Below are 14833 nucleotides of genomic sequence, written 5' to 3' on the forward strand. Positions count from 1 at the left end.
TCGGCTCGTGGTATTGTTCCATGTTTTGAGGAGGAGCTTGCCTATATAAAGCAAGGAGATCATTTGGCTAAGGATGTCTTTGGTTGAATATCTTTTTGGGTGAGATCTGATCTAGATCTAAAGAAGGCGAATCTACTGAAGGACTGAGATCTCTTTGGCGCAAGATCAGATCTGAAGATCTGACTGTTTGGGTTACACTTAAAGTCTTGAAATCATTCATACCCGAAGGGACGCAGGTACGGTGAAAGGAAAGTGCGCCGGGATGCAGTGCAGAATCTGGAGACCTGCGTGGGGACGCAGTGCAGACGAAGTTCAGGTGCGTCTGGGACGCAGTTCAGTAACTGGAGATCTGCGTGGGGACGCAGAGCGATCAAGGTTCAGATGCGTCTCTGAAGCAAAGGACGCGGCGCGATAGTGTTTTTGGGTGCGTCTCTGTAGCAGAAGGACGCGGGGCGATAGTGTTTTTGGGTGCGTCCCTGTAGCAGAAAGACGCGGCGCGATAGTGTTTCTGGATGCATCCCTGGAGCAACAGAACACAGAGCAGTTGAAGGAGCAGTGCGTGGGCATGCAGCGCAGCAGAAGGATATCTTCGTCTGGACGCAGAGTAGCAAAAGGTTAGCTGCGTCTGGTCGCAGGCCACAGAAGGAAAAAACTGCGTCTCTATTCTATTGATTATATTTATCTGTTGATAAGGTGTTCTGGGTTAATTCTGTTATTACTGATCTGATAACTGTAGTAGACAGTAACTGTTATGTACTGGATGATCATTTGATGCTTTATGAAAAGAAGTAGAGAGTTGTAGCTCTCTGCAGGTTGCAGCCTGCGTACTGGTAAAGGACTGCACCAGTACAAAATCATTGTAAAAGGAGTTTCTAATTTGAAAGAAGATAGAGACATATTGCAGCAGGTGGTTTTCACCCACATTGGGTTTCCACCTTACATCTTGTGTTTTTTGGTGTGACTATCTGTTTTCTTTGTTCATGCTCATTATTTTATGGTACTGATATGCAAGAATAATTCAAAGATCAAATAAGGAAGATTTGTTAAATTGCTAGATAATACTGATTCACCCACCCTCTCAGTATTATTTCCAACATTCATTTGACTAAGGCACAAGTCAAATGAATCCTTTTCTTGCTACGATTTCAACAAAATTGGTTCTAAAATGTTTTTTCCCCGTTTCTCTAAATTATGACACAATAGTTTAGATGAACCTATAAGTTGACTGCGATGATTTTTACACTACAAAAGGTACCAAATTAGATGAAAATAATATAGTGATTCAATATAAATTTAAAACAACAAGAAACCTAGGTTTTCTTCATTAACAATCAATACCTTACCATCCTATGATTAGTGGAGAAGTTGAAGTTGTTGATCATATCTTCAAAAACGTGATCTAGAGCACAAAATAGTTGGTACCTTATGCACTTTAGGATTATGACCTTATCTAACCTAAGCAATGACTACCACTAGGTTCATATTATTTCAACTTGTTTATGAAATGGAGGTAGTCACACCAATTAAACATGAGATTATATCTTAAATAAAATGATCTATAGGATATTCTGAAAGCACAAAACTAATTGGTACCTTATTCACTTTGGGATTATAAACTTATCAAACCTAAATAAAGGTTGCTTCTAGTTTCATATTATTTCAACTTGTTTATGAAATTTAGGTAGTCAAAACAATTGAATATGAGATTCCATATATAAAACTTGTAATAGAACTCTTTCTTGGCACTCCTATAAGGGAAAAGCATCTATTGCATTTGACCCATATTGTTGAACAATGTCAAGAAATAGTGATGGCCAATGAGACTTATAAGAAGTTTGTTAAAAGTTAGTACGATAAATTTGTTGGACCTCATGTGTAGGATGGAAGGTGAATTCGTTTTGGTCTATTATTAGGGCCATGATAAGGTAGTTATAAGAATTTTATAACCTCTTTTGGATAGTTCCTACATTGTGAAATGTGTGTCGAAAAGAGGGGGCTATTGATCCTAATGGAAAATGACATAAACCCATGGTATTCATCCACCCATGTTAATCATCCACTCATGGAATTTACCCATGGTATTGTAAGTGGCATCCACCTATGGTATTTATCCACCCATGGTATTGTAAGTGACATACAACCATGGTATTCATTCACCCATGGTATTTTCCCATGGTATTGTGACATCCACCCATGGTATTCATTCACACAAGGAGTTTACCCATGGTATTGTAATCGAAAAATAGTATAAGTAACAACTCACATTTTGTAAAAAGACAATTTGTCCGCCACAATGTAGATTTTACAGTTACTCTATATTTTAATAAAAAAAATCTTTGTGGTTTTGTTTATTGGGCATTCTCGTCTTTTTCTTCTGCCATTTCGATTTTCCATCTCTTGGGGGGCTCTGCCCCCAAGATCCATTTCAATTTTTTAGAACTTGGGGGCCTCCTACCAAGATCTGGACCAGTGGTACCAGAGCAGGTTATGATTCCATGGGAATGAGGGTTGGATGCATATCTCAATTTCAAATTTTACATAAATATTCAACAAACTTCAAGCATGTGCTACATCCTGAACAAAGCATTTTCTTGGGCCAAGCGGGAAGAATTTTTATTTTTTCACTTTTTTGCATGAATGTTTTTGGGTGGCAAGTTTGCAGATCAGATTTGATATATTTGCTGCAAAATTTACAAAATCAAATAACATATCTGGATTTATTGCAAAAAAATACCCAAATTAAAAAAAGGTCGAATTGTTGTCTGGATGAGGGAGATATCATTGATTTAAAATCATTTATGTTGCAGAAATGTTTTTGATAGCAATTCGTGGATGGCGACTCTCCTATATATTTTTTTGAAACTTTGGTGCCGAATTTCAAAAAAGTGATTGCAGATCTGTGCTCCTCTCGAAAACTTGCTCAATTTCAAAAAAAAAATGGGTCGAATCGAAGTTTTGATGTGGTAGATATCGATAATTTATACTCAGCTATTTTTTCAGAACTTTTGTGATGACAGGAAAGTTGCAGTGCGGATCTCAGTTTCTATAGTGTCCAGATAAGGATTTCCAACACATGGGAAGATGAAAAATTTTCCTTTTGTTTCCAAAAACAAGTTATAATAAATATTTTGAGTTATATTTACCGAGTTATGTCCATTTTAATTCTGGAACAACATTCGGAGTGGGTTCCCTTAGAGACGTGCCCTCCCACCCCGCTTTAGTAGGCATCTGCTTCACATTCATTATTTTTAACATAGAAACATTTGGCTTGGGTCCTTTGGAGACATGCCCTCCCACCCCAAGCTATATAGGCACTTGTTACTTCATCAATAACCAACATCTCAGTTATGGGTCAACTGCACACTGTTAGTATCACAGTTGGTCACAATCATTACAAGGTATCTCTATTCTCAGATCTTTGTTTGTCACGGTTATGGGTCATCCAAAAACCCACACTTCATCAAAGTCCATTTGCTAGGCCGCACACTCTCAGTATCACAGTTGGTCACAAGCATTACAGGTTATCTCAATCCTTGGATCTTTGTTGATCATGGTTATGAATCATCCAAAAACCCACACTTCATCAAAGTACATTTGCTAGGCTGAACATTGTCAGTATCACAATTGGTCACAATCATTACAGGGTATCTATATCCTCGGATCTTCGTTCATCATGGTTACGGGTTAACCACATAAAACCCTTCTCTTTAGTGGCTATTCATATTCAACAAAGGCTTCACATGAGGGAACTTCACGTAATGGGGACCACTGCCTCTTAAGGAGGGAGGAATGATCTTAATGGAAAATGACATCAACCCATGGTATTCATCCACCCATGGAATTTAACCATAGTATTGTAAGTGGCATCTACCCATGGTATTTAGCCACCCATAGTATTGTAAGTGACATCCACCCATGTTATTCATTCACCCATGGTATTTTCCCATGGTATTGGGACATCCACCCATGGTATTCATTCACGCATTGAATTTACTTGCGGTATCATAATAGAAAAATACTATAAGTAACAAGTATCATTTTGTAAAAGGACAATTTGTCCACCACAATGTAGCTTTTACAGTTATTATTCATTTGAATAAAAAAATTCTTTGTGTTTTTGTTTATTGGGCATTCTCCTATTTTTCTTCCGGCATTTCAGTTTTCGAGATCTTGATGGCCTCTCCCCCCAAGATCCATTTCAATTTTTTATATTTTGGGGGCCTCCTACCAAGATCTGGATCACTTATGAGATAGTTAAACATGATGGAAATCAACAACCAAAGCCATGGAATTTACCCTATATCAAAAATAAATTTTAAAGTTTATAGTTTGCAAAAGAATATCGTGTGTCTATTAAAGATTTAATAAAACAAAAGAAATCGTTGCTAACGAAAATTGGTGAACAAATTTTTTAAATTACTAATAAATTTTAAATGAAAAAGTATGATTTATTAAAATAATTAAAAATTTGGAATTCTTCTCCATCGTGTAATCACAATATCTTAAACCTCTCTGCACTTGTTACATTTTCTTTCGAAGTATAGAAATTCTTTCGTCTGTTACTAATATGACACACTACCTTCTATAGGGCCTCCGTAGCACAAATTCGTGTCACAGTTTCTCCTCGAAAGGCCAACTTATTGGATTTAATTCACAGGGAGCTTATGACTGTTATTGACATAAACTATTCGCACTGTTAAAGGCTTCGGCCTTTGTGCACTTCTCTTCTGGGGACACTACTCATGCGTCGAGTTAATTCCTTCACTATATTTTTGTTCATTTTTTACTTATATGATCATTCGATGAATTTCAACAAAGTGCAAAATTGGCTGACGATTAGTTACAACTAATTAAAATCATGAATAAATATAATAGCTTTAGTTTAATTAGATTGTTTTTTCCAGAAATTATGGAAATTTTTGTAAGATTTTGACAAAATTTAGCAGGGATTTTTGTGTCCCAAAAATTGAATGTTTTGGGAGCTCCCAAAAAAATTATATAAATTGTTTTTTTGTCTGAAAACTATGGAATTTTTTGTAAGATTTGGAGATAATTTAGCAGGGATTTTTGTGTCCCAAAAGTTCAAAGTTTTGAGAGCCTCCAAAAAATATTTATGGTATTGATTTGATTTTCATTATGAAAAACATGATTTCCAATGTAGACAATTCCTCTACCTCAATAAACACTTCCAATATAATTTATATAGGTTTTCGAAATATATATATATATATAAAATAAAAAATAATAAAAAAAACTATCTATAATATCTAGGGAAGTCTCATTTTATATTTAGGCCGTTAGGCCTTCCTATTGAATCACTTTCGTCTTCAACACTTTCATTCTCCTATTGACATTTGTTAAGCATCCCTCAATCATATATTCATTTTAGTTGTTTTTTATGTTGCTTGTTTGACATTCTCGTCTCACTATCAGGCCATATCTAAAATACAATTCAACCTTCACGTCTTTGTATTGAAAATGGCATCATATTGCAAAATATAGAAATAACTAAAAATAGTTGCAGAAAATTTGATAGAAATAGAGCTCAAAGTAACATGGGAGTTCTCGTCTCACTGTGAGGCTGGATCTAAAATACAATTCAACCTGCACGTCTTTGTATTCAAAATGGCATCATATTGCAAAATATAGAGATAACTAAAAATAGTTGCAGAAAATCTGATAGAAATAAAGCTCAAAGTAACATGAGAGCCAAAAGCGCAAAAGAAAAATGGGCATGTGAAAACCCAAGCGGATGCTTGCAAATCCAAATATATTGATGTAGATCTCTTCAGTGAAATGTGCTGAGGCGGTTTCTTGGTTTACAATAAACTAGATCCTCTCCATCCATGTTTCTTGGCTTTTTAAATTAATTCCTCTGAATTAGACCCTCTTCATCCCTCCTGAGAGGTGGTTTCTTGATTTTTTGACTACCTTTTCCCATTCTTTTATGTCCTTTCAAGCGTGTGCCCTTCTTTGCCGGTCTGCCATTAGTGAAATCTTCTATAGTCATATATTTCATCCCCATCTTCTTGCACTCTTGGCCTCAGAGTTGATCGTCTCTCTGATATGCCAGTTGTTGTTGCTATTCTTCTTCCTTGGCTTTTGGCAAGCACTGGTTAGTATTAAGTTATCATTGTTATTGTTCTTCTTCCTTGGCTTTTGGCAAGCACTGATTAATATTAAACTATCATTTTTCTATTCATTCGTTGGATTTTTCAGAAGGATTATATGCTTATAATGCTCACGGAACCATGATTTGAGTTTGAAAAGTGGTCAATTGTGCCCTCCCATGTGCCTTAAAAATCTCGAAGGTGGATAGCATTTTGGAGTGATTTTTCATAAGAGAGGTCCAATTCTTCTCTCCACATCATTCTTGAGACATCTCGTAGCTTTTTTTCTTTGACCTTTACCGTGTTATAAAAAATACCTATTTCTTTTCAAGTTGAGTTTTTTTGATGTTATAACTTATTTTTCAACTTGTTCCTGGCCTGAAACTCAGTTTATTGTTTTTTTCTTTTAACCAATGTGTTTTTTTATTTGTCATCTTTCTGATCTATCATCTATACGGTCATTTAAGTCAATATGTTTTTATTGTTCAATAGGTGGACAACATTAAACCATGAAGCTAAGAACTCTGTCGTGCTTCTAAGTTGGTTTAGGAGGACAAGGTAGAACAGTGTTCCCGACATAGGACTCAGTGGTTCTTTTTTCCTTTTAAATCCAATGTCTTTTTTTATTTAACTGTAGAAGACTTTAAGAAAACATAGGTGGACAACGGTTTTCCAGATTCTCTACTAGGGTATCATGAAATATTATTTTGTTTGAGTGATCGGAGTATAAAATAGAATTTTTTACGACCAATTTTCATGCTATTTGCTTGTACTGTGATCAAATGATTGCGGTGGTCCAGAATTGTTGAAGAAATTTTTAGTTTTATTTAGCAATTCAATATAGTCTCTATCACTTATATATATATATATATATATATATATATATATATATATATGATCTTCCATCCTCCAACCCAAGCTACAAGGTGAGCATCTAACAGTTGTAGGGCATACAATTGGATAGTTGAGGTGGTTTCTTAGAAAGTACAATTCAACCTAAAAAGTACATGTATTTTTTAGAAAAATAATTGTACTTTTTAATCTTTTATAAAAATTCAACGATTCCAACATCATAAGTCTATCGACCTCTCTTTGTACCTTTTGGAATCATTGCTAGTTATATATAAAATTAAAATAACTCCAACATCGTAGAATCGACTAAAAATTTTACACACTCTAACTAAATGATATTATATAGCTCAAACAAACCAGTATCGTCGTTTTATATAGATGGTTTTTGCATTGAATCTGAATTTCGTTAATGCTCAATCTAAAGTTGACATAAATTTATTTTAAAAATAAAAATGATCTTACATAATGTAGCATCCACCAAAAGTTTCGCACAATCTAACTAAATGATTCTATATAACATAAACAAGTAAAATGCTTTTATATAAATGGTTTTTGCATAATCTTAATTTCGTTAATGCTAAATCTAAGGTGGATATATATTTATTTTAAGGTATCTTTTTAGGTAAGTTTAAAAATAAAAAGTTTATTAATTTTTATTAAAAATATTATAAAAATCTAATTTGCATCTAATATTATATTTCATTTTTATTTTTAACTATAAATAAAATATTTTGATATCTATGCTAAATAAAATAATTTATATTAAGTTATAAAAGACAAATTAATAAAATAATATCAATTATAATAAAAGTAAAATAATAGATTTACATATTTTATGAGTTTTAATTAAGTATTATAGAATAAAGGCATAATAAGAAAAAATGAATATGCATGTTTTAATTGTTGATATTCCAACCTAATATAAAGGAGGTATGGGAAATTTATATTTATTCTTATTCTCAATTACAAATAAAGATTTCTATATCCTTATGAAGTAAAATAATTTTGTGACTATTTTTAGAAGGTAATGTTATTAAAATAATACAAAAAAATGTATATTATTTATATTTTCATATTTCCATATGAAATAGAAAGAAACAATTGGAATATCCATCTTAATTTATTTATTTTAGTATCAATTTTAAGGAAAATATAAACATACATATATGTATGCTTTTTTTCTTGTTCGTCAAAATATTTCTATTAGTTCTTCAAAATTATATAGTGGATAAACATGCAAGCGCCTACTCTCCCAACCTCATTCTGACTAGATTTGTTGGCTAGGATATCAATGCAAAATATAAAGATAAATTACCATGTTTTATATAGTAGCGAGAAACGAAAAGATCGTAAGGCGCAAAACATAGAGAGAATGAGAAGGCAACCAACATCCATCAAGGAACATCAAGAAATATGGCACGTGACCTACACCTGGTGGATCCAATGATCAATGATCCTTATGTACATGAAATTCCATGTGAGATAGATGCCATCCATCTAATATAGGCAGTCATTGGCGTGTCTTTGACTCCTTCTCAGGGACGCCAAGCAGTCAAGGATATCACAATGGTTTTGGTGAAGACTGTTCATGAATGTGATGACTTCATTATGTTCATCATGTCATTTTTGTATCATGCCTTCCAACACTGCCATGATATTTCTCATCTAAAGGTCCAAAGACTCCATGGACAGAGGATGGTTGACATGGCCTAGAGAAGGAACCCAGTCCTTGAGCCGATTACCCCTCAAGCATTGGACCAATATTCCCATCATCATTTGTTTCTCCTACCTCACCGATATGTCCCACTGGTTGGCTACGCAAACTCAAACCACTTCGAGGTCAACGAAATTTCCAATTCATCTCCACAAGTGCAACAATCCACTCGTTAATGAGCCCAACTAGGCCACTAGTGTCTGATCCACTCCAACAAGCTCTGAGGCTAAGAGCCACGTCTAGGATGTCAACAATCCCAACCCTCACAAAATCCCAAGTCACAAAAACTAACTTGTGACTTAGCTACCACCAGTGTGGCTCTATGTTGATGCAAATTCCCAGAGGGTTTCTCCCACGACTGTAAGAAACCCCATAGGGTACCAATTGCTAGAATCCCTTGTCACCACACCCATGGTTTGAAAATCAATCCTTCCCTCGACTAGATATAGCCTAATTCACAAGGCCCCATGGGTAGAATTGAAGAATAAAACTCGAACATTTCAATTCTAGAATTGGATCATAGAACATACATATATGTATGTGAATAACAATAAAATATTTCAATTTCTAAAACGAAAAAGTAATTAAAAGTAAAAAAGATTCAAATATTTCCTAATAGAGTAATATGAGGGAGATGTCATCAAATACCTTGAACACATAAGGGTGCGCTCACACACACACACATATATGTCACAATAACTAAGAAGCACAAGCCAAGTTTATTATTACGAGTTTTTGAGTAATACAAACCTATGCAATGCCACTAATAATTATAACTAACACCACCACATTAAAAATATTAATGTGGTTGATATAGCTGAAACCTTTATTTATATTACCATTGTTAAATATATAGTAATAAAAATAATATTATTACAATAAAAATATTATTATTATTATTAATTTAAATATTTAAAAATAAAAATAATAAATGTTATTGGTACATGCCAAGGATTCATTTATATCTATCATATAAACCCTTCATCAATATATAATAATAATACTAATTTAAAATAAATATACTCAATTAAAAATAAATAAAAAGTAATTAATAATATTAATTACTAACAAGAATAATAAAAATTTATTATTAAAAAATACCACATTAAAAACTATATAATTGATAAATAAAAAATAACTAATTAATTATTTTAAATAATTTTTAGTATTGTTTATAGAAAAATCTAAGTATTTTGTTGAGATTTTCATATTGAGACAATCCTTGTGATAATTTGACGTTGAACCATGGTTGATCATGCTTAACCATGATTTATTTTCAAATCGAAAGAACCTTTGTCACAATGTGACATATGACTATGGTTGATTCTCATATTGAGATAATATTTGTTACAATGCGACGTTGGACCATGGTTGACTATACAAAATCATGGTTGATTTTCATATCAAGAAAACCTTTGTCACAATGTGAAATTCAACCATGGTTGACCATGTTTGATTTTATAAAACATGGTTGACCAAGGTTGACCAAAATTAACCATGGTTGACCCTCATTACCATATTGAAGCAATCTTTGCCATAATGCAATGTTGAACCATTGTTAAGACAATCACTAATTTTGATATTCAGACAATCTTTGTCACAATTCGATGTCACGATTAGAATCCAAGGGAATAATATTAAACTAAAGGGACTAATATTATAAACCCAAGGTATGTAAACCGTAAGATAAATATTATAACACTAAAATAAACATGGTTGGCCATGGTTGACCATGCTTAACCATGATTGCTTTTCATATCAAGAAAATCTTTGTCACAAAGCGACGTAATCCCAAGGGAAAATTAAATCGAAGTGATTGATACACCCAAGGGATTGATAATAAAACCCCTCGGGTTTATGAATCCAATGTGATAATATTAAACCCAAGGGACTAATAATATAAAGCCAAGGTATATAAACCCTAAAACAAATATTATAAATATTAAAATAAAAATGGTTGACTATTTTTAATTTTGATGCTGAGATAATCGTTTTCACAATGCGACGTTGGAACATGGTTGACCATTCTTAACCATCGTTTATTTTCATATCAAGATAATCTTTGTCACAATGCGATGTTTGACCGTGGTGGAGCACGATTGACCATGGATGACCATATTTGATTTTATAAAACATGGTTGACTAGAATTGACCAAGGTTGACCATGACTAACAATGGTTGACCATGATTATCATATTGAGCCAATCATTTTCATAATATGACATTGGACCATGTTTGAGACAATGATTGATTTTCATATTGAGACAAACATTGTCACAATGCGACATAAGACCATGGTTGACCATGATTGATTTTAAAAAATACAGTTAACCATGGTTGACCATGATTTACCATGGTTGACTATGGTTGACCATGGTCGATTTTCATATTGAGAAAATCATTGTTACAGTGTGACATTGGACCATGGTTGAGCATACTTAATCATGATTGATTTTCAAATCGATAGAATCTTTGCCACAATGCAACATTGGACCGTGGTTGACCATAGTTGATTCTCATATTGAGACATTATTTATCACAATGTGATGTTGGACTATGATTGATATTATAAATCCAAGCGAATAATAAACCCTAGGGATTAATACTAAAATCCCAAGGGACTATAAACCTAGGGGAATAATATTAAACCCTAGGAATATGAACCCTTAGAGCAATAAACCCAAGGGATTAAAAATATAAACCAAAGGTATATAAACCCAAAGATAAATATTATAAACAATAAAATAAACATGGTTGACCATGGTCGATTACATATTAAGACAATCCTTGTGACAATGCGACATTGGACCATTCTTGTGACAATGCGTCATTCAACCATGGTTGACCATGGTGGACCATGGTTGGCTATGATTGACCATGGTTGACCATGATTGATATTATAAACCCAAAGGAATCATAAACCGAAGGGATTGATATTATAAACCCAAGGGACTAATACTAGAACCCCAACATATTAAGAATCCAAGGGAATAATATTAAACCCAATGGAGTAATATTATAAACCCAAGGTCTATAAACCCTCAGATAAATATCATAAACACCCAAATAAACATGGTTGACGATACTTGATATTCATATTTTAACAATCCTTGTCACAATGTGGCGTTGGAGTATGTTTGACCATGTTTGATTTTCATATCGAAACAATCTTTGTCTCAATGCAACGTCCAACCACGCTTGACAATGATTGATGATGTTTGATTTTCTAAAACATGGTTGACCATGATTGTCCATGGTTCACCATCATTCTTGATCATGATCCAAGAGACTTTATAAATAATTAAAAATATTTACAAATTAGTTTTTATTAATTAATTTAATTAAATATAATTAATTTAATTAAATATAATTATTTTAATTAATTATAATTATTTTAACTAAATACATTAAAATTAATTTTATTTACAAATTATAAAAATCTAATAAAATACAAATTTAAATCTTAGGCAGTGAAATCGTACCAAAATTTGAGCCGCTCGGAAGTTGTCAACAAACCACAAGCTATGGAATCATTAAAATAAATATTCAAACAAATTGAAAATTTCACAAAATAAACCAAAGCACACAAAATAAAAGCGATTTAGCCAAAATTTACATGCAGGGTCCCCATATCTCTTCCAAAAGAAGAATATGGGGGGTTCTCGCAAGAGCAGTTTCGTAACTATACATGAATATTGTTGGGTTCCGTAGCTACACACATATTGTTGGTTATCTCTATTACGCTATCACTAATTTGATTTGAACTTATGTACTTCCGTTGTAACCACTTTTGATCTCTCACCATTTGCATTAGGATGCATATGCTAAGCTATGTTTACACTCATAGAGAGAAGTACCACAATGAATGTTTAATTTTCTAGTGTTGTTTTACATAATATTTGGATAAGTCCATTCCACTAACTTAGAACATAGATGTATGCGATTATTTTAATCATTCTCCCAAGATTATCTTGCTTTCGTAAATGAATTTTGTTCATGTAAAAACCACTTATTTAGTAAACATTTAGTAAACTTTTAACTCTTTTCGTACTCATTAAACCTTAAAAAAGACACTATACTATTATTTTTATTCAACACCTATAAAACCATAAATGTGACACCAGTAAAAGAAAGGAAAGGAGAGGAGAGGAGAGGGAGAGGAGAGGAGAGGAGAGGAACTTTAGTTACTCAACCATAAGCCCCCCCACCCAATAAGTAAACCCAAGAGGTACGTTAGTGACTTTTTTAGTTACTTATTTGAGAGCCCAATAAGTAAATTGAAAAGAGGAGGTGGGTGATTCTATTCTGGTTCCTATCTCGAATGACGTAATTACGTATATAATGAATGCCGACCAAGACAATGAGTAAGTGTAATAGAAAGTAAAAAATCATTATAGATATATATTATATGAAAATGAGAATAATGAGTTAATATTAACTTTGAGAATAGACCATATTTTCATATTTCTCTTATAATCCAATTATTTATATCTTGATTAAAATATATACCATCTTTATCGATCACATACTACTCTAACAAAATGTTCTTCCCATAACTATAAGCAGTATTATTCTTTCCATAACAACGATCAGTGTTTCAATGCCCTACCCAATTTATATAGTGCTCTTAATCAATTTTAACCCAATAAGAGTACTTAACAAACATCATTTTTTAAAAATAAGGTCACTTACCATAAAATGCTGTATATAAAACAGAGTTAATAGAAAAATTTAGTAATAATGAGGATCCGTGCCATAAATTTTGCACATATACATATGTAAGAATGTTATATGAACAAGGCAAAATTATATTAACTCATCCCTGAGTTGATCTTGTTTAAAAAGAATGTTCTAACGAAACAAAAGTGAATAACGTGCGCTTTTCAAATTAGTCATATACGAACTTCTTTCTCTTTATTTCCGGAAATGTTCCAGAAGCTTTGGTATCGCGTGAGACCTTGAATTAATTATCTTCGAGTCGATTGCACGTGAACGCATCTTATTTCAGGTGGAAGATGTCATCCACGGAAGAGTTCCAGGATCACATGGAAATCTGTAGTTTGCAAGATTATTATAAAACGTGGAGGGAGGACTAGATACAGTTTCCGATTGAGCTTCCGGCGCCCTCTGGAGTGCTTGAACTTTCGCAATGTGGATTTGCTACAATAACATATAGAATTAAGAAAATTACGCATTGAAACAGTTACCAGAGCTGCTATAAAATCCATATCTTGCGACCTCAAACATGCAACTCCCTTATTTTGCCTTTTCGGTTCTTTCTTTCCCTCCTCTCTCATTCAATTTCATTTCGGGTAAGGGACAACATCGCATTTGGTTGAAGATGGGAAAGGCTGCAGCAATGCTTTTCATATTTATGATTAGTGTTGCAACCACCATGCCCATGCTAGTGCTCTCTTGTGACTCTCCTCCTGCAACACCTCCTACCGTCCCGGGCAGCGGCAGTAGCCCCCCAGGTGGGAGATCGGGCGGACCTCCGAGCGTCCCGGGCAGCGGCAGTAGCCCCCCAGGTGGTGGATCGGGCGGAGGAAGTTCATCATGTCCTTTGGATGCATTGAAACTGGGAGCGTGCGTGGATTTGTTGGGAGGGTTGGTGCACTTAGGCATTGGCGACCCTGTTGTCAACCAGTGCTGCCCACTCATACAAGGCGTTGCGGAGTTGGAGGCAGCGCTGTGCTTATGTACAACTATCCGCCTCAAGCTACTCAACGTCAATGTCATCCTACCAGTGGCTCTGGATCTTTTTGTTCAATGCGGCCTTACCCCTCCTCCCGGATTCACATGCCCACCTCTCAATTAGGGAGGCAAATTGCATGCCATGTCGTCCCTCACTGCCGTATATTTCCTTTAATGGTTTAGTGTCAATCTTATGTCCACACTCATTATGGATTGCGCGCAGGTGAAATGTAATGTTGTGACAATCACCGCCGACCTTTACGGATTAAATAGAATATGTGCTGCGTTTTGTTATTTTTGTTTCTTTAAGAAAGAGGACCAATGATCTCCTTCATTGGTTTTATGAGAGATGAGCAGAGCAATGTAGCACAGCGTTGATAATAATATTTTATCGCATCTTTTGCACTATCGTTGAATTTTAAATCATGACTATAATCAGATGTACTCATTTGTCTTAATGAGA

The 14833-nt window shown here is 34.0% G+C and overlaps 1 protein-coding gene across 1 annotated transcript; it reads left to right on the plus strand.

The window, feature by feature from the left end:
- Positions 1–14017: 14017 nt before the first annotated feature.
- Positions 14018–14494, plus strand: LOC149196853 (36.4 kDa proline-rich protein-like). Its single transcript, XM_089408460.1, has one exon. It carries the CDS (start codon positions 14018–14020, stop codon positions 14492–14494), a length of 477 nt encoding a protein of 158 aa, XP_089264586.1.
- The last annotated feature ends 339 nt before the right edge of the window (positions 14495–14833 follow it).

The sequence above is a fragment of the Pinus tabuliformis genome, chromosome 2_2 (assembly GCF_031772625.1).
Source record: "Pinus tabuliformis cultivar Carrire ecotype Pingquan chromosome 2_2, CPIR1, whole genome shotgun sequence".
In the NCBI taxonomy this organism is placed as follows: Eukaryota; Viridiplantae; Streptophyta; class Pinopsida; order Pinales; family Pinaceae; genus Pinus; species Pinus tabuliformis.